The sequence below is a fragment of the Acipenser ruthenus genome, chromosome 15 (genome assembly GCF_902713425.1).
Source record: "Acipenser ruthenus chromosome 15, fAciRut3.2 maternal haplotype, whole genome shotgun sequence".
NCBI classification, from domain to species: Eukaryota; Metazoa; Chordata; class Actinopteri; order Acipenseriformes; family Acipenseridae; genus Acipenser; species Acipenser ruthenus.
In genome coordinates, this window is record NC_081203.1 from 8502651 (window position 1) to 8522539 (window position 19889).

At 41.4% G+C, this 19889-nt stretch overlaps 1 protein-coding gene across 1 annotated transcript in view; it reads left to right on the top strand.

Moving 5' to 3' along the window:
- Positions 1–19889, top strand: part of LOC131697537 (multiple epidermal growth factor-like domains protein 9) — a 154549-nt gene that overhangs the window by 78186 nt on the left and 56474 nt on the right. The window contains exon 3 of the mRNA XM_058987114.1: positions 11700–11839. Coding sequence (XP_058843097.1) covers positions 11700–11839 — 140 coding nt within the window. The remainder of the gene's footprint in view (positions 1–11699; positions 11840–19889) is intronic.

Below are 19889 nucleotides of genomic sequence, written 5' to 3' on the forward strand. Positions count from 1 at the left end.
AGGGAGCCATCTGGAATATTGGCGTCAGTGCACCACAGACATCTGGGTGCTTACTACTGTTCAGACCAGCTACTCACTGCAGTTCAAGCACAGTCCCCCTCCCTTTCAGGGCGTGACTGCAGCATCAGTCACAGACCCGAAGGACACCGTTGTGGTGTCTCAGGAGGTAGCAGCTCTGCTGCTAAAATGGGCTATTCATATGGTACACCCCCTGCAGTTGGAGGACGGGTTCTACTTCATGCCCAAGCAGGATGGTGACCTCAGACCAATCCTCGACCTAAGGCAGGTCAGCCTGTTCTGAGCCGAAGGAGGTTCAAAATGTGACGATGCAACAGCTGTTGCAGTCATTCAGGCTAGGCAATTGGTTCACCACGGAGAACACTACCGTAGTGTCTTATATAAACCACCAGGATGGCCTCAGGTCCCCCAGTCTCCATCGAGTAACCCGCAAGCTGTTGCTCTAGGCGCATGATCCCGTCCTCTCCTTGCAAGCAGTACACCTGCCTGCGGTGATAAGCTAGGTGGCGAACCTCCTCTCAAGGGGAGTTCTCAGTGCCTCAGAATGGAGGCTTCACCCGGAGGTGGTGATCCTCATTTGGCAACGGTTCGGGAGAGCAGAGATAGACCGCTTGCCTCCCAGGAATCGACCCATTGTCATCGCTGGTTCTCCATAACAGGTGCCGGGGACCCACTGGCGATAGATGCCTGACACACCAGTGGCCGAGGCAGCTGCTGTATGCCCTCCCACTGCTCGCCATGCTCCCGCTGTGTCTGGAGAAAATCAGACGTGGTGCTTGCCTAAGGGCTTTGACCGCACAACCAGTCCTATGGCAGTTATACTGCAGGATTTGCAGGACCTGTTGATAAGGGGAATCCCCCTCTACATCAAAGGTCTATTTGGCAGCTATTTCAGCTTGCCATATCAAAATGGATTCAGTCTCCCCAGGAGCTCAGCTTTCTGGCAGGGCAATTTTTAAAAGAAGCTCGGCAGCTTCGGCCACCTATGAAGGACATTGTCCCCCACGTGGTGCTTGAAGCACTTGTGAAGCCTCCTTTTTGAGCCCTTGCATTCAGCTGAGCTGAAATATTTATCTTTTGAAAGAAGCTTTCTTTCTTGCAATCACATCCGCTAAGTGGGTGGGTGAGATGCAAGCATTTTTGATTGCGAAAGCCTGCTTAATTTTTACATAAGTAAGGACAAAGGTTACGCATCTTACAAATCCTGATTTTTTGCCAAAAACTCTCGGCATTCCAAATTAACCAAACTATGGAATTGGGAGGCTTTTCCTCCGCCTCCTTTCCAGTCTGACAGGGAGCAGCAGTGCTATACGCTTTGTCTGGTGCGGGAATTAGCTTATTATGCGGACAGAACAGAGTTGGAGGCAGTCTGAACAATTTTTTGTCTGTTATGGGGTTAAGTCCCACGGTAAAGCCCTGTCTAAGCAGAGACTATCCAAATGGATCACAGACACAGTCAAGACTGCATATGAGCAAACCAACTTTCCCCCTCCAGAAAAGCTCACTACCTCCAGGGGCAGGCATGGCCACAACATGGGCTTTGTTCCAGGGTGCATCTGTCAAAGAAATTTGCAATGCAGCAGTGTGGGCCACTCCCCATACCTTTACACGGTTCTATCGGCTGAATGTCATAGATCCACAAAACACTGGTTTTGGAACAAGAGTGTTGAGGGTGGCTTCCTGGTCAACCCTTCTAACAAAAACATAGAGGTGAGTTCTCCCTCAATTTTTTTAGCCCTAGCTATTAGTACTGGGGTTCCTCATGTACTAGCTATTAGTACTGGGGTTCCTCAATGGACAAGGTGGCCTTGGCTGAGCTTTGTGGCATTCCAACTGTCTGCAATAATTGCCTTGCGACAGCTTTGGTATTTCTACCCATGATGTAATGGTTACATTTTGTACTTGATAGTGAGCGTTAGGTTATTATCATAACCCTGGGTCCCTGAAATAGAAATGTAACCATTAACCTTCAAGATTGCTGCGTCAATGATTGCAGCAGTGTGTAGGAAAAATGATATTGAGATCTGTGTGTGTAGATCGGGGGCGAGCATGACTGTGTCACAGGTTCTGACGAGCAGTCTTTGTTATATTATTCAGGTTACAGGGTCTTTAAGGATAAATACCCATGAGGTAATGGTTACATTTCTATTTCAAGGAACCAGGGTTATGATAGTAACCTAACTTTTGCTAGTGGTTTGAAGCTTAACTTGTATGTTTCACAAAACTTTAGAAAGTTTGCCTGCTGTTTTTACGCATTATTTAACAACACAAAACCTGTAAAAGGTGCTCTTATAGTGCACCTAGTAGGTGTTTAGCTTGGTGACAAGGATTTGGATTCAATGCAGTTTCTGTACAAGTTTGGATTCTTTGTCAGCAGGTAGTTAACACTCTCTTGGGGAAAGAAAGTGCAGATTTGAAACTAAGGCACAGTACAAAGGTGTCAGCCATGACAGTGCTAAAGCATAACCTCCTGGTCCTGACTCCAATGTTGTACCTGTTTGCAGAGGTACAACCTAATTTCAGAACTGTCCAGACAGAGAGCTGCAGATAAATGACTTCCATGAAATTAATTATAGAACCCACAAATAGTATTTGTCTCTGTATAGTGTTGACAGATCATTATCAGTGTTTGACATTTCAATCAAGGTGACTGCAGCAAAGATACAGTGCCAGAGGTTGTCACAAGAAATACAAATAACCTTTTTTTATTTAGACAGTTTCTTGGATCAAATTAACTTAGTGGCAAAGTCAAGATAAATTGCCTGACGAGTACAGACTTTTTTTACAGGCCAATGTCACTCCTCTGGACTTTCACTGGGTGGTTGGGTGATGATGGCTGCCTGGAGTCAGGTTTACTGTTTGTGCTTTTGTTGGTCATAATATTGGCATAAAAACAACTGTGGATACACAACACAATGACACATTGATTTTGCATAGTGCCTTTTATGGGGACCATCTCAAACCTTCAAGTAAACAGAAACCAAGTATAAGTTGCAGGACTGGTTTTAGAGGGCCTTTTTGTACTCTTGTTTATGTGTACACCAGCACCACAGAATGGATTGCTTATATCCCTTGCATCATTTATTTTACTAACTTTAGAAGCTTTCCAAGCATCGAATGGAACAACGACTACAGTGCTGGTACATCAGAGCTTGAACTGCTGGAACATGCAAATGATTTCTTTTTAACTCGATTTGTAAATGCACCCTCTTGTGAGAAAACTTCTTGCCTCTGGTATTCTCAAATAATGAGGACAGGGTACAAAAATTGAAATATTGGAACCATTTGAAATGAGTAAACATAGCAAGATTCAATTTGAAATCTAGTGGAAAAGTAAGCCTACAACAGCTAAATACTGGTTATAACCAGGTCATATAGTCAAAAGTGTAGAATACAGAATCAAGGGATGTAATGTTTAGGTTGTTTAATACACTAGTGAGACCACACATGGAATACTGAGGTAAACGTTGGTCCCCGCCCTACAAAAAGGACATAGCAGCTTTGTGTCCAGCAAAGAGTAACTCGACTAATGCCAGGGCTACAAGGATTTGGGAAGACTTGAACTTTAAAATGCTAAGATGAGTCAACAAAGTTAATCCTAGTCACTATTTCAAGCATAGCACAGAGATATGGACAAGAGATCAGTGGAACAGACTTTGGTCAGAGAGTAGGAGACACTTTTTTCACATACAGACGTGCTCAAATTTGTTGGTACCCTTACAGCTCATTGAAATAATGCTTCATTCCTCCTGAAAAGTGATGAAATTAAAAGCTATTTTAACATGTATACTTGCATGGCTTTGGTATGTCATAGAATAAAGCAAAGAAGCTGTGAAAAGAGATTAATTATTGCTTATTCTACAAAGATATTCTAAAATGGCCTGGACACATTTGTTGGTACCCCTTAGAAAAGATAATAAATAATTGGATTATAGTGATATTTCAAACTAATTAGTTTATTTAATTAGTATCACACATGTCTCCAATCTTGTAATCAGTCATTCAGCCTATTTAAATGGAGAAAAGTAGTCACTGTGCTGTTTGGTATCATTGTGTGCACCACACTGAACATGGACCAGAGAAAGCAAAGGAGAGAGTTGTCTGAAGAGATCAGAAAGAAAATAATAGACAAGCATGGTAAAGGTAAAGGCTACAAGACCATCTCCAAGCAGCTTGATGTTCCTGTGACAACAGTTGCAAATATTATTAAGAAGTTTAACTGTAGCCAACCTACCTAGGCGCGGCCGCAAGAGGAAAATCAACCCCAGAGTGAACAGAAGGATAGTGCGAATGGTAGAAAAAGAACCAAGGATAACTGCCAAAGAGATACAAGCTGAACTCCAAGGTGAAGGTACGTCAGTTTCTGATCGCACCATCCGTTGCTTTTTGAGCGAAAGTGGGCTCAATGGAAGAAGACCCAGGAGGACTCCACTTTTGACAGAAAAACATAAAAAAGCCAGACTGGAATTTGCTAAAATGCATATTGACAAGCCACAATCCTTCTGGGAGAATGTCCTTTGGACAGATGAGTCAAAACTGGAGCTTTTTGGCAAGTCACATCAGCTCTATGTTCACAGACGAAAAAATGAAGCTTTCAAAGAAAAGAACACCATACCTACAGTGAAACATGGAGGAGGCTTGGTTATGTTTTGGGGCTGCTTTGTTGCGTCTGGCACAAGGTGCCTTGAATCTGTGCAAGGCACAATGAAATCTCAAGACTATCAAGGCATTCTGGAGCGAAACGTACTGCCCAGTGTCAGAAAGCTCTGTCTCAGTCGCAGGTCATGGGTCCTCCAACAGGATAATGACCCAAAACACACAGCTAAAAGCACCCAAGAATGGATAAGAACAAAACATTGGACTATTCTGAAGTGGCCTTCTATGAGTCCTGATCTGAATCCTATCGAACATCTATGGAAAGAGCTGAAACTTGCAGTCTGGAGAAGGCACCCATCAAACCTGAGACAGCTGGAGCAGTTTGCTCAGGAAGAGTGGGCCAAACTACCTGTTAACAGGTGCAGAAGTCTCACTGAGAGCTACAGAAAACGTTTGATTGCAGTGATTGCCTCTAAAGGTTGTGCAACAAAATATTAGGTTAGTGGTCCCATCATTTTTGTCCATGCCATTTTCATTTGTTTTATTATTTACAATATTATGTTGAATAAAAAATCAAAAGCAAAGTCTGATTTCTATTAAATATGGGAATAAACAATGGTGGATGCCAATTACTTTTGTCAGTTTCAAGTTATTTCAGAGAAAATTGTGCATTCTTCGTTTTTTGTGGAGGGGTACCAACAAATTTGAGCACGTCTGTACCTGTAGTGGTGAGTGTACGAAATGGGTTACCGAGCCATGTCAATTGGATCCTTTAAGAATCGACAAGATGAAGTTCTGGGATCCGTTAGCTAGAACTGGACACAGGGATCAGTTGGAACTGGACAAGCACTGACTGGGTGAATGGTCTCCTTATTCTTAATCTTACTATTGAGAAACAAGTTACTTTTCTTTCCATTGAAGTGTTGCATAGACAAATACCATCCTGACTTTGACACAGCATATTATCTCCTTTTGATCTTACAAATGTTTAATGTTAACAATAAGGATTGCTGCAATAAACTATAAGCATTTAATCAAATATATGACCCTCCCCCCAGATAAGAGAGCTTTGTTCATATCACAGGATCAGTAATGTGTAGTACTCTTGTACAAATAATACAGGGGGGACTCAATGATCCCAACATGCCAAAATTAATACAAGCAATGATATTTCTTCTTGACTCATTTCTTCCTTTTTTGTGCTGCTGGTAAACACAATATATTACCCTCCAAACAAGTTATTGAGACAAATACAGAGCGATATTTGTAGCCTGTTTTACCTCTCTTAGCCTGCTCATGTGATGTAGGTTACACAACATTCATTTATTACCAGTACAGAATGACCCATTTTTGGAATATGTCCATATTCAAGTTCTGTATTGGTAGTGAAGGCATAATAAATAATGTCTTGTTAAAATCCTTTGCATGCATTGGACATGGATGGGACGATTATTGTGCTTACAAGTATATAGAGTGTCAAGATATTAGTGAAAAAGCAACACAAAACAGCAAATGCCCAAATCCGTCATTTCAAATTCACCTCTCTCTATATTTGTTGAATGTAATGTAGGTTTACATACTGTTTTAATGCATTTTGTAAAACCATTGCAATTACTAATGTACATTGCATACTATGCCTTTCTTTCTCTAAGCCACGACGCTTTGGATGCAGATTAGGGAGATGAGTTGCAATTTCAGTAGCAGTTTTCCTTTTTGCCTACTTTAGTCCCAAGGCACATAGTTGTAAAGCACCAAAGCGTTGCTTATACTGAAGACATGAGCTGTAACCATGGAAACCCAATCCCAGGCAGTTTCATGATAACAAATAGGATTTGTATTTTCTTAAGCACAAAACAATATTGTTACTCAAAGTGGTTGTAGCAAACACAATGATTCTTTAATTTTTTGCACATCCACTATATAAATCTCAAATGTGCAGTTTGATTAAGAAAACCTATTTTCATTTTAAAACCTGATATCGGGTACTTGATGCTTTGACCCTAATAACACTGCTAGGGTGAAATGACCCAGAAAGTGAAGCTGCAGCAGACCTCCTGGGAGACCAGTCAAGCAAACTGAGAACTAGTTTTAGTATCAGATGTCATGTTCTAAAATGAAAATTCATGGATTCTACAAGTGTTTCTTTAAATTGCACATCTACATAGAGAATTATATAGTAAATATAAATGCATGACAGGTAGAATTCAGGAAATATTTTTTTTAGCTACAAAATTACTTTTACATGCTCCACTCTCCCTATACATTTATCAAGGATTTTGATGTAGTGTACAGGTTATTATATGTGTTTGCTTATGAAGTGAAGCTCATTTAAAAACTTAATTACATGCGTGATTATTCCTAATTTCAAGTTTTTAATATTTTTGTTTAACCTGATGTTATTCAGTGAATTTATGGCTGAACCCTGATGAAGATGGCATTACATCTTCTTGAGAGTTTTATATAGGTCCCAGGTTGAGGTTATTTTTTTTTTTTTTAGAGGCCAGTACAAACAGTAACTCAGCCCTAGCACTGAATATGCTTGTCAAGTGCAATGTATGTCACTGCTTGCAAATGTAAAACAAAAGCTGTTACAAAAGAGACCGCATCAAATATGATCTGCCGGCCAGAAGGTTGCAGCTATGCCAAAGGTTCTGTCTGCAGTTACAACGGCAGACAACTCACGTGTATATTCAGTAGTTAAAACACATTCAGGGGAGGTAGGGCCCTCCCTGAGTAATACACCAGGAGATCCTAGTCTAGCTTTTTATTGTTGTACTTTATTTACAAAACAATGGCATAGGGGTTGTATGGTTTGGCCATTTAAAAGGTTATTTCAGTCATCTAGAAATGCAGGGCTTCCAGGGAATTTAAGAATATAACCCCCTCTTTTCTGAGTAGTGCACTTACCCTGTAACCTCATTGATCAATGGTCATTACCTTCTGGGAATAATACAGAGAAAGACGGCTCACAGAATGCTGCACTGGAGAACACTCACACTACAGCATGTGTTTACAGTGAGATAACATGAGATAGACAGGCTGTTGGGTTATAAAATAAGGTATTGTACAGCTGCATTCAGCAATAGTACAGAATATACAAATCATGTATTGCTACTCTGATGTAAAAAAAAAAAAAAACAGGCAATAGTCCTGGTTTTATCATTTTTAAACCTAGAACAAATTCCATAATAAGTTAGCTGTTTGAAATAATTGGATTACTGCTAAATAACACAATTCCACTAAATTTGGGTTCGATCTCTGTAAATTTGGGTTCGATCTCTGTAAATTTGGGTTTGATCTCTGTAAATTTGGGTTTGATCTCTGTAAATTTGGGTTCGATCTCTGTAAATTTGGGTTCGATCTCTGTAAATTTGGGTTCGATCTCTGTAAATTTGGGTTTGATCTCTGTAAATTTGGGTTCGATCTCTGTAAATTTGGGTTTGATCTCTGTAAATTTGGGTTTGATCTCTGTAAATTTGGGGTTGATCTCTGTAAATTTGGGTTTGATCTCTGTAAATTTGGGGTTGATCTCTGTAAATCTGGGTTTTATCTCTGTAAATTTGGGTTTGATCTCTGTAAATATGGTAGATCAGCATTAGTCATGCTTTTTGTAGTGAAGGTACAGTACTATTGGAGAAAGAGGTTTTGGAGTGTAGTAGCCAGTAAAGGTCAGAATTCTGAGCATTAAAACCTGCAAATACAGGAAATATTCTAGGTAAACTTCATCAGTTCTGTCTGAATTGCAGGTTCCTAAAAGACCTTTTGGCGTTCTTAGCAGCAAAGACTTTGTCCTTTCCTGAACCTGCTGACCGAGTATTCTTACTCACAATGCTGCGAGAGCCGTACAGACTCTTTGTTATGAGGCCTATTAGGGATCCCACTTAAAGAAGATCTAATGTTCACATAAGGGACCATTCTACGGGGAAAAACCTGAAGAACTTTAACATATGCACACTATGAATTTTAACGATTTCCTGGATTTTATTGCACAGTCAGACAACCAGTCTCACTAATTGAGATGAATTCCCTCTGAATCTCTGAGCCCAATTCATTAGACATACTGAATTTCAATAACACATACTGACTCCCTCAATACTCAGATATTGACCTGCACATTATTTCTCTATCTGGCTACTCTTGCTCTGAGTTGTAGCCTGGTGCATTGTGCTGTTCCCTCACCCATCATAGTAAAAACTGCCATTCCTCTTCCCCCTCCTATCATTCTGTCATTGTAAAGACACAGGGTTGGCAAATATACATGCAGTTCCTTTGGGAAATCAGCGTTCATTAAATTCTCAGTGTCAGTACAGTATGTTTTATTGAAGTAAACAAAGATCAACTCATGCCTTAGAGAGATGGTTACTAAACAAAAACCTTGAGTACTGTCTCCTGCTCATTGTATTACTATACAATACCATGTTGTTTTTCTTTAAAAGTGTACCTGAGCACATCCAGTTCAAAGGAAAAACCCACAGACAAGCATTTGATTAATTCAGTGAGCGGGTAGTGGTGTTGCACACTGAGCGCTCTGTGAGCGGGTAGTGGGGCTGCACACTGAGCACTCTGTGGGGGGGTAGTGGGGCTGCACACTGAGCACTCTGTGAGGGGGTAGTGGGGCTGCACACTGAGCGCTCTGTGAGCGGGGAGTGGGGCTGCACACTGAGCACTCTGTGAGCGGGTAGTGGGGCTGCACACTGAGCACTCTGTGAGCGGGTAGTGGGGTTGCACACTGAGCGCTCTGTGAGCGGGTAGTGGGGTTGCACACTGAGCGCTCTATGAGCGGGTAGTGGGGCTGCACATTGAGCGCTCTGTGAGGGGGTAGTGGGGTTGCACACTGAGCGCTCTGTGAGCGGGTAGTGGGGTTGCACACTGAGCGCTCTGTGAGTGGGTAGTGGGGTTGCACACTGAGCGCTCTGTGAGCGGGTAGTGGGGTTGCACACTGAGCGCTCTGTGAGCGGGTAGTGGGGTTGCACACTGAGCGCTCTGTGAGCGGGTAGTGGGGTTGCACACTGAGCGCTCTGTGAGGGGGTAGTGGGGCTGCACACTGAGCGCTCTGTGAGGGGGTAGTGGGGCTGCACATTGAGCGCTCTGTGAGCGGGTAGTGGGGTTGCACACTGAGCGCTCTGTGAGCGGGTAGTGGGGTTGCACACTGAGCGCTCTGTGAGGGGGTAGTGGGGCTGCACATTGAGCGCTCTGTGAGTGGGTAGGGTTGCACACTGAGCGCTCTGTGAGCGGGTAGTGGGGTTGCACACTGAACGCTCTGTGAGCGGGTAGTGGGGTTGCACACTGAGCGCTCTGTGAGCGGGTAGTGGGGCTGCACACTGAACGCTCTGTGAGCGGGTAGTGGGGTTGCATACTAAGCACTCTGATCAAAGCCTGTATCTTTTTCTAAACCGGCCCTGCCACACTGAGCGCTCTGTGAGCGGGTAGTGGGGTTGCACACTGAGCGCTCTGTGAGCGGGTAGTGGGGTTGCACACTGAGCACTCTGTGAGCGGGTAGTGGGGTTGCACACTGAGCACTCTGTGAGCGGGTAGTGGGGTTGCACACTGAGCGCTCTGTGAGCGGGTAGTGTGGTTGCACACTGAGCACTCGGTGAGCGGGTAGTGGGGTTGCACACTGAGCGCTCTGTGAGTGGGTAGTGGGGTTGCACACTGAGCGCTCTGTGAGCGGGTAGTGGGGCTGCACACTGAGCACTCTGTGAGCGGGTAGTGGGGCTGCACACTGAGCACTCTGTGAGCGGGTAGTGGGGTTGCACACTGAGCGCTCTGTGAGGGGGTAGTGGGGCTGCACATTGAGCGCTCTGTGAGCGGGTAGTGGGGCTGCACACTGAGCGCTCTGTGAGCGGGTAGTGGGGTTGCACACTGAGCGCTCTGTGAGCGGGTAGTGGGGTTGCACACTGAGCGCTCTGTGAGCGGGTAGTGGGGTTGCACACTGAGCGCTCTGTGAGCGGGTAGTGGGGTTGCACACTGAGCGCTCTGTGAGGGGGTAGTGGGGTTGCACACTGAGCACTCGGTGAGCGGGTAGTGGGGTTGCACACTGAGCGCTCTGTGAGCGGGTAGTGGGGTTGCACACTGAGCGCTCTGTGAGCGGGTAGTGTGGTTGCACACTGAGCACTCGGTGAGCGGGTAGTGGGGTTGCACACTGAGCGCTCTGTGAGCGGGTAGTGGGGTTGCACACTGAGCGCTCTGTGAGCGGGTAGTGAGGCTGCACACTAAGCACTCTGATCAAAGCCTGTATCTTTTTCTAAACCGGCCCTGCCACTAATATCTCAAACCGTTATGGATGCTGGCTTCACATTTTCTGTATTAAGCAAATTCCTTGGTTAACATCTACTAAATGTACCCTTCACTTTGACCTGTGATCCAAGATGCCATATTGGGGTCATGTGACTTAAGCCTTGAGACTCAGTACACTCACTGTTCTGTGGTTTTCTAAGTCAAGTTTGATCATGGGTATAATTTTAAGCTTACCCTTTTGTGTCAGTACTTTTACAAAGTATATCTAAAGTCAACAGAAGTGTACTGCAGGTTTACATGACACTACTACTGTACTTGTGGCTCCAGTCATGGCATGGCTTAACTAATGCCCAACTGCCTTAGAGTTTCCCATTGTTACACCCAGTATCCCACAACCTACAGTCCTGTGTGTGGGGGTTTAACAAACTGGTGAAGCACATCACCAAAATGGGAAACACCAAACTGTTTGGCAACTTGTGTCTGATTCAGGTTTTTTTTTCCCCAAGAACGCGAACAATTTACAACTTTGTGTAGCAAGAGAAACATCAACGCATTTTGCCATTTTGTAGCGATGAGGTTCACTCGTGGAAATCCTTTAGCCGGAGTCAACAATGGGAACAATTTGTTTCACCACAAGGGGGTTCCCTTAGGCGAAGTGTTCTCTTAGGAGGTGTTCCTATACGCAGAGACTACAGTATCTATTTTCTACCATGTAGAAGACTTTAACCCCCAAACGGGTTTCTCAAATGATCACTGTCAAGACTATTTGACATTATACAGAATTGTTTTGGTTTATATTTCCATATTGGTTCAGTGTACTATAATGTTCTTCATGTTGTCTCTTGCAGCTCTGGTATTTGCACATGCAAAAAGGGGGTTTACGGTTCCAAGTGTGATGAGTGCCAGCCTGGCTATTTCCGATTCAGTGACACTGGATGTCAACCATGTCAATGCAACAACCACTCAAGTTCCTGTCTGCCGCAGTCAGGTAGGTGTTTACAAAGCATGTCAACTTTCCACAATGCCATGAATTTCTACCCATATAAATGTATCTAAGGTTGGCTTCACAGATCCAGATTAGAACAAATCTTGGCCTGCCTATTGTTACAGTACTTTAGGTAAGTTAGTTCGATATTAGTTCTAATCAGGGTCTGGAAACCAGCCATTAAAACATAAAGCAGTCATTATTAAGAAATATTTTTCACAGTATTCTTAGCTAATAAAGGTACTGTATTACAGTATGTAACTCATGTATCTTATTGTTCATATAAAAAAGATCCTCCACCAGGGTGGGGCAAATCACTTTGTATGCTGGTGGCCATTTAGCCACTAGCTTATATTAACCGTCATTTTCAAATGGGAACAATATGAGGAGACGTTTATTTATAGTGCTTTAAATTGTGGGAGGGGAACTATAAACAATCGGTGTGCCAGGGAACTAACAACATAGATTTCCAGGGAACTATATACTGTACATAAAATGCCATAAAATAGAACAATATTCATCAAATGCCAGGGAAGATAACTTTATTACAATTCCAGGAAAGTGAACAGTTACCGGCATATTTGCTTTTGTTTTAACTCAAAAAATGCCAGGTAAGCAACACAAAATTATATTATTGTTATTATTATTATTATTATTATTATTATTATTATTATTATTATTATTATTATTATTAACTTCTTAGCAGACACCCTTATCCAGGGTGACTTACAGTTGTATACAAAAAATACATATCAAGAATTACAGTACAATTAAGAGCAAGATACAAAATACAAAACAAAGCAAATACAAAACAAAGTACAATTTGATATTGGGGCAGTTCAAGAGCAGATAACAGTGTTGATACTTACATCAGGGTTAGATACGAGTGCATGTGAAATAAATAAAAATTCCTAAAAAACAAAACCAATGCAGTTTATAGCAGATTTCATTTCAGCTCACTTTGCTTAAAATTCAAATTGACCTTATTATTTTTAATTGCCTCTACATCGTCCCCTCAGACGGGGGCTCAAGTCTTAGCTTCTCTCTTTCTCTCTTTCTCTCATGCCCCCAAACCTAGCTACTCTCTCCAACTGTACAAACAAAACTTATATATTGTTTTATTTATCGTGCCGTCTAAGCTGATCAATCGAACTGCAGGCAGCCCAAACAGAGTAGGGACGTATTTTTTTCACGCTAAAAAATTGCTTATTTCACAGCATCTTGTGGTCTAAAAATAGGTATTTCAAGATATTTAAACATAATATTTATTATAACAGAAAAGATAGCATTGTCACATTCAAAATGTATAATAATTCTCTAGATTTATTAAACAACAAATGTTCCTAAATATTTAAATGCTTGTCTAAAAAAACAGTAAATGCTAAATTGTATTAAAAGGCATGTCTGCCTTTTTAAAGACATTTTCACTACCAGTGAATTAGCAAACAAAATAAAAACCTAAATAAATGTAAAAATAACAGACATGTGAAATGAGCGCTGTTTAGCAGAAATATTTCCGATATGCAAACGTTTGCTTTTATTTTTAAGTGATGAAAATATTTACACTATTCTTTGAGAATTTTCATGTGGAAGTACATATTACACGGCAATGGGTACATTTCACGGAAATGAAATCCGTGATAACCGTCAGAAAAATACAGCCTAATCAATGGCCTGCAGCGGTGCAGCACAGAGAAAAGTGTAAAAGCTGCCCTGTTATTTTGAATGCCCGTCTGGGCCATAGGGCTGCACAGACAGCTCAATACCCTTCATCTCTTGTTGTCAACCTATTATCTGAAGTTGGGGGGAAACAATATATTTGCTTTTAAAGTTTTTTTTAGTTTCATTCCTGGTGGCTAAAGCCGTCTCTTCCTACGTGCATACAAAGCAGAATGAATTCAAAATGATAAATTCCACTGTTCTACCTTTGCTTGCCTGGCTGGGTGGGGGTTGGTTCTACAAGTTCAAAAGGATTGGTTCTGCGAGTTCAAAAGGGGCTGTGCAGATTCTGACAGTTTTGAAGCAGAAAGCCTTATTGAGCCGAAGCTCTGTTGTATGTTGAATAAATGCTCAGTCCCCATTGTGGCGAGTTTACAGTAAAATCTACTGGCCATATTAAAATTGAAGGTTGCATTTTGCGACCTGATTTGACCCACTCTGCCCGCCACCATCTAGTATTTGGTTAGAGTTGAAAATCTTTTTTCTATTCAGATTCTCAGGAATACAGCTCCGATTCATGTCAAAATTACTTCAAAAAGGCACAAAACATTCCCAGAACTTTATCAAATTTACCTTAAATTACTTGGCATTAACCAGCAAAAACTTTTCTAGTACAATGTTATAAGAGCATAGGAACATAATACATTTTATGAATGAGAAGAGGCCATTTGGCCTATCTAAGCGCATCTGGTTCCTGGCTTGGTCAGGTTGGGTCTTAAAGGATCCACGTGATTCTCAGAAGCAATACTAGGCAGCCCATTTCATACCCTCACCACTCTGATAAATCAAAAGAAGAACTGCCTGTATGTTCTAGATGAAATTAGACCATTAGTGAGATCATTCCCCTTTAAACTAGTGATACCATTTATATCCCAAGTATGACTCACTTTTCTTGTATCTCTGGTGGGTTTGCTTGCTTTATTGCAACACAACATCATATTTAGCAAGGGCACCATTTTGACCTGTGGAAGTATTTTAGTATGACCCCTGGGTTGCAGCCTTGCTATTCTTTGAAAGAGTGCCTGGGGATAGTGTCCAAAGAGTAGACAGAATAAATACAGAACTAAATAACTTTATTAAACAAATCACTTTTTACTTGTCAGAGTTGTTTGTGGTTTATTTGGATAGTGTCAGATACAGTATCTGAATGGAGCAATATTACTGAATTGTCAGTGTCCCAGTTTGTTGTTGTTGAAAGATACCGAGCTCCAGTCGAGCAGATAAGCTATGACTGGCTGATGCGGCGGTGGCAGGCACAGGACTGTTTTTCTGCAAAGTTGCACATTGATTGGCTGGTTCTGGTGGATAATAATATTTTTTGACCAATTGTGTCTTTGTTTAGTATTTCCCGTCCAATAGATAATTAACTGAGCTTTCATTAAGGCCAGTCCAAATGAAAAAGCCGGCTCTTGTGCGGATTGATTTTAAATTTGAATCACAGTTGATGTTGAGACGTAGCAGCGGACATCTACCGTCTGATAGAAGCTCGCTATAGCTGGAAGCTGACTGTGAATTGTTTTCTAATAGTATTGAAAATGCATGAAAGATCAAAAATAATATATTGAAAATACCTTTAGCTTTTCACCCAGAATAAAAAAGGGGTGATTGTTTAAATGTAGAAACAGTCCTTTCCTAGTTAAATTAAGTTAGTCTTAATAACAGTAAAAAAGAAAAAAAAAGCAGGTAATTTCAGAAGTGTTAAAACAATATATCTGATGGGTGGTATTACATTACTACTGACAGATTAATACTGTAGGTGAAGTATGCAGAGGATAATCATAAACCAGAGTATCTTTATCCATTGTAGTTGCTACAGTTTGTTTAATTCAGAAGGTACAGTTTCTCTTTTCTGTGTATTAATCTTCTTGAAAAGCTAGAAGATGCCCCTTTCCAGGCATGCTTGATTAACCCCTTGCTCCTGGTTGTTTGGAGTGCTTTGTCACTGTCAGGTTTGTATTGATGAGCGAGACTTGAATATGCATGAGGAGAGATTGGAATAGCACAGATTAAAACCCAAACCACAGTGAGGTGCAGGCTAGAGAACCACACAATCCATCCATCTAGTGATGCTGCTAAACTCTGGTATAGATTGTATGAGACCTGTGTGCACTGAGGCAGAGATCCTCACCCAGGACATTCATAGACACTGGCAACGGTTATGTACAATAGCATCATGCCAAGGAAATGAGGAGAAAAAAAATGAATGCTGTTATTTTATATACAGTCGCAAAAGTATTGACACCCTACACTTAATATAAGAAAACATGTTGAATTCAAGCATTTAGTGAACATTGGCAACTAATTAATATGACAAAGACCAAAATACACAATTTCTGGTAGTAAACAATCTTTATAAAAAAACCAAAAGCACTTAAGTAATTTCAAATATTTGTTCATGACAAAAGTATTGGCAAACCTGCTTCAGTATTTTGTGTGTCTGTCCTCTTTTTGCATTTATTACAGCTTTCAGACATTAATGATAATTCTTAACCAGTATGTTACATCTTCACTGAAGGCTTTCCCCTTTCTTCTCCATACTATGGTCCAATTATGTTATATTAAGTGCAGGTTGCCAATACTTTTGTCTGCGACTGTATATTATAAACACAAACATTTTCTATACAAAATAACTCTGTCACCCTCCTGTGCACTGATGATATATGATATAAATGTGTCTCATTTCCTTTTTCTAAAATACTTTTTTTTTCTCAGCTAATAAAATATAGGAACAGGTAATTATTCTTATTTTTATTAGTTTACTTGTATGCCTGGTCTCTAGAAATTACAACAGCGGGATGGTAAGTGAATTTTATACTGTAAAGTGACATTTTACAATCTCTATGTGAGGCTCTCCGGAGATTGAAAGCAGGCTGATGATGGCCGTGTCTTTATTAGATGTTATATGAGGTGCCACCAGGAAGTGCTCAAAGGCTCCCTTGTCCATCTGCACATTTTTTTCAAAATTAGAGAATCTGTAATCTTCAGTTCTCTCTGAAAAATTCAAGGAAATCAATCCATTTGTGTGTTATTTTGTGGAACGGTGTAGTAAGTAGAAGAGACTCTAAATTCAAGATACTTTATATGCTTACAAAACAAATAACCGTAGTCAAATTACAATATCCAATGAATCTGTTTTAAATGAATATGTCATATATGATTAATCAGGTCGGCCAGGGTGTCCGCGGCTCACTGCGCCCCAGTGACCCCTGTGGCCTGGCCGGGCGCCTGCGGGCTTGCCTGTAAGCTGCCCAGAGCTGCGTTGTCCTCCGATGCTGTAGCTCTGAGGTGGCTGCATGGTGGGTCTGCAGTGTGAAAAGAAGCGGTCGGCTGATGGCACACACTTCGCAGGACAGCGTGTGTTCATCTTCGCCGCTCTCGAGTCAGCGTGGGGGTGGTAGTGGTGAGCTGAGCTTAAAAATAATTGGCTATTCCAAATTGGTAGAAAAAATTATAAAACAATTGGCGACTACTAAATTTAAAAACAAAACAAAAAAATAATTTGAGTATCACTGATTTGATATTAAGGATTAGTCTTTCATGCAGCACTTTGTCCAGGTATATTTTGTAATATGCTCTGTATCTGTCCTTGCAGTAACCTCTTCAACGATAGCCAGGATTTATAGTCAGACAGAATAAACCTGAATCCATGCTGGCTGTCTCATAATGCTGTTACTATAAGTGATCATATAAGTTACTTATAATTGATTCCATGATTTTAAATGTTAAGGCTGATGGGTTACCATTTTACTCATCTGGTACCTCCCGTGTCTTTATTGATTTGTCAGGAATCTCTGGCAGCTACCTTGAGATGACCGCCCTTGTTTCTTTAAGTACTTGCCTGGATATCACCCAGCCATTCAGTAGAACAGTCATTATCCCACCAATAAATGAACTTTTTCTCTTGAAACTTGCTTGGAATGCTTAGTAAATATCTAGGAGGTGCAATTATCTGTTTTCAGATTTTGTTACTGAGATTTACAGCAGAGCACTTTATGAAGGTGTGATGCTGTGCTCTGAGAAATGTTACAGTGGATCCTCCGTCCAGTCCTCATAACTGCCAGACTACTGAGATGTTTTGTACTGCTAGCCCTTTATCTGTTTTGAAAATGTAAAAGTAAGGCTTTCGGAAGAAATAGATCCGCTTTGTTCAAAAAAACAATTGCAAGTGTGTAACAGTCAGTCATTGAGCACTGCTATTTATTGCTATTGCGAGGTGAGGGTATGGAATGGGTTACGTAGCCATGTTGTTGATGCTGAATCATTGGGAACCTTTAAGACCCTACTTGACAACGTTTAGACATCAATCAGCTACACAGAACCAGACAAGCTTTGTTTGTATGTTCTACAGTTACGTGGGTGTGATGATGATGGTCCCTGCTGGAGCCACCAGACTCCGATATATCAAAGGCCTTGTGTGAAAATGCATACTACTGTATATCTGGTGGTGTGCTGCAGTCAATATGTTCAGTTAAACCTGAAATTATCAAGGCAGATACAACCCAAACCCCCTATTAAGAAGTACTACTCCACACTTTGTGTGCGTGACATCATGCAAACAATGTTGACATACATCTGCAAATCCAAAAATATGGAACTGGAACCCATTTTCACACACGTCACTGTAAACTTTTGACTACAACTATATATATATATATATATATATATATGTAACACCTATCCGGATCAATGTTGATAAAGGCCAGCAAATAGTTAGCTAGACCCCCTTTTACTCACCAGTGACTGGTGCTCCTGGGTTCTTGTGAACAATCCTGAAGATAACTTCAGTTCCCCCAACTCAGTGGTATCACAATAGGATATTTCTAATTGGTGATGCCTCCACCTAAGTATGGCCTTTATTAATCAAATTAGAGCCAGCCAGTCTGGTCGGGGTCTGTGCTGGGTGAAGAGCCCCGACTGTGTGTCTTTTTTGTGTTGTACTTGATCGAACTGTGTGTTTTATTTTAACAGGTAAACCTGTTTATTAGTTAGGTTAGTTAGGTGCTCAAACAAGCTAGGTGTTTGTTTTGTTTATTTTGTTTGTGTTTAAAAATAATGTGTGCTATATATATATATAGTACTGTGCAAAAGTTTTAAGCAGGTGTGAAAAAATGCTGTAAAGTAAGAATGCTTTCAAAAATAGACATGTTAATAGTTTATATTTATCAATGCAAAGTGAGTGAACAGAAGAAAAATCTAAATCAAATCCATATTTGGTGTGACCACCCTTTGCCTTCAAAACAGCATCAATTCTTCTAGGTACACTTGCACAAAGTCTGGGATTTTGTAGGCATATAGTCAGGTGTATGATTAAACAATTATACCAAACAGGTGCTAATGATCATCAATTCAATATGTAGGTTGAAACACAATCATTAACTGAAACAGAAACTGCTGTGTAGGAGGAATAAAACTGGGTGAGGAACAGCCAAACTCAGCTAACAAGGTGAGGTTGCTGAAGACAGTTTACTGTCAAAAGTCATACACCATGGCAAGACTGAGCACAGCAACAAGACACAAGGTAGTTATACTGCATCAGCAAGGTCTCTCCCAGGCAGAAATTTCAAGGCAGACAGGGGTTTCCAGATGTGCTGTCCAAGCTCTTTTGATGAAGCACAAAGAAACGGGCAACGTTGAGGTCCGTAGACGCAGTGGTCGGCCAAGGAAACTTACTGCAGCAGATGAAAGACACATCATGCTTACTTCCCTTCGCAATCGGAAGATGTCCAGCAGTGCCATCAGCTCAGAATTGGCAGAAAACAGTGGGGCCCTGGTACACCCATCTACTGTCCGGAGAAGTCTGGTCAGAAGTGGCCTTCATGGAAGACTTGCGGCCAAAAAGCCATACCTCCGACGTGGAAACAAGGCCAAGCGACTCAACTATGCACGAAAACACAGGAACTGGGGTGCAGAAAAATGGCAGCAGGTGCTCTGGACTGATGAGTCAAAATTTGAAATATTTGGCTGTAGCAGAAGGCAGTTTGTTCGCCGAAGGGCTGGAGAGCGGTACACGAATGAGTGTCTGCAGGCAACAGTGAAGCATGGTGGAGGTTCCTTGCAAGTTTGGGGCTGCATTTCTGCAAATGGAGTTGGGGATTTGGTCAGAATTAATGGTCTCCTCAATGCTGAGAAATACAGGCAGATACTTATCCATCATGCAATACCATCAGGGAGGCGAAAGTCGGTAAGAACTATCTTCAGCGTAAAGAAGAACAAGGAGTCCTGGAAGTGATGGTATGGCCCCCACAGAGCCCTGATCTCAACATCATCGAGTTTGTCTGGGATTACATGAAGAGAGAGAAGCAACTGAGGTTGCCTAAATCCACAGAAGAACTGT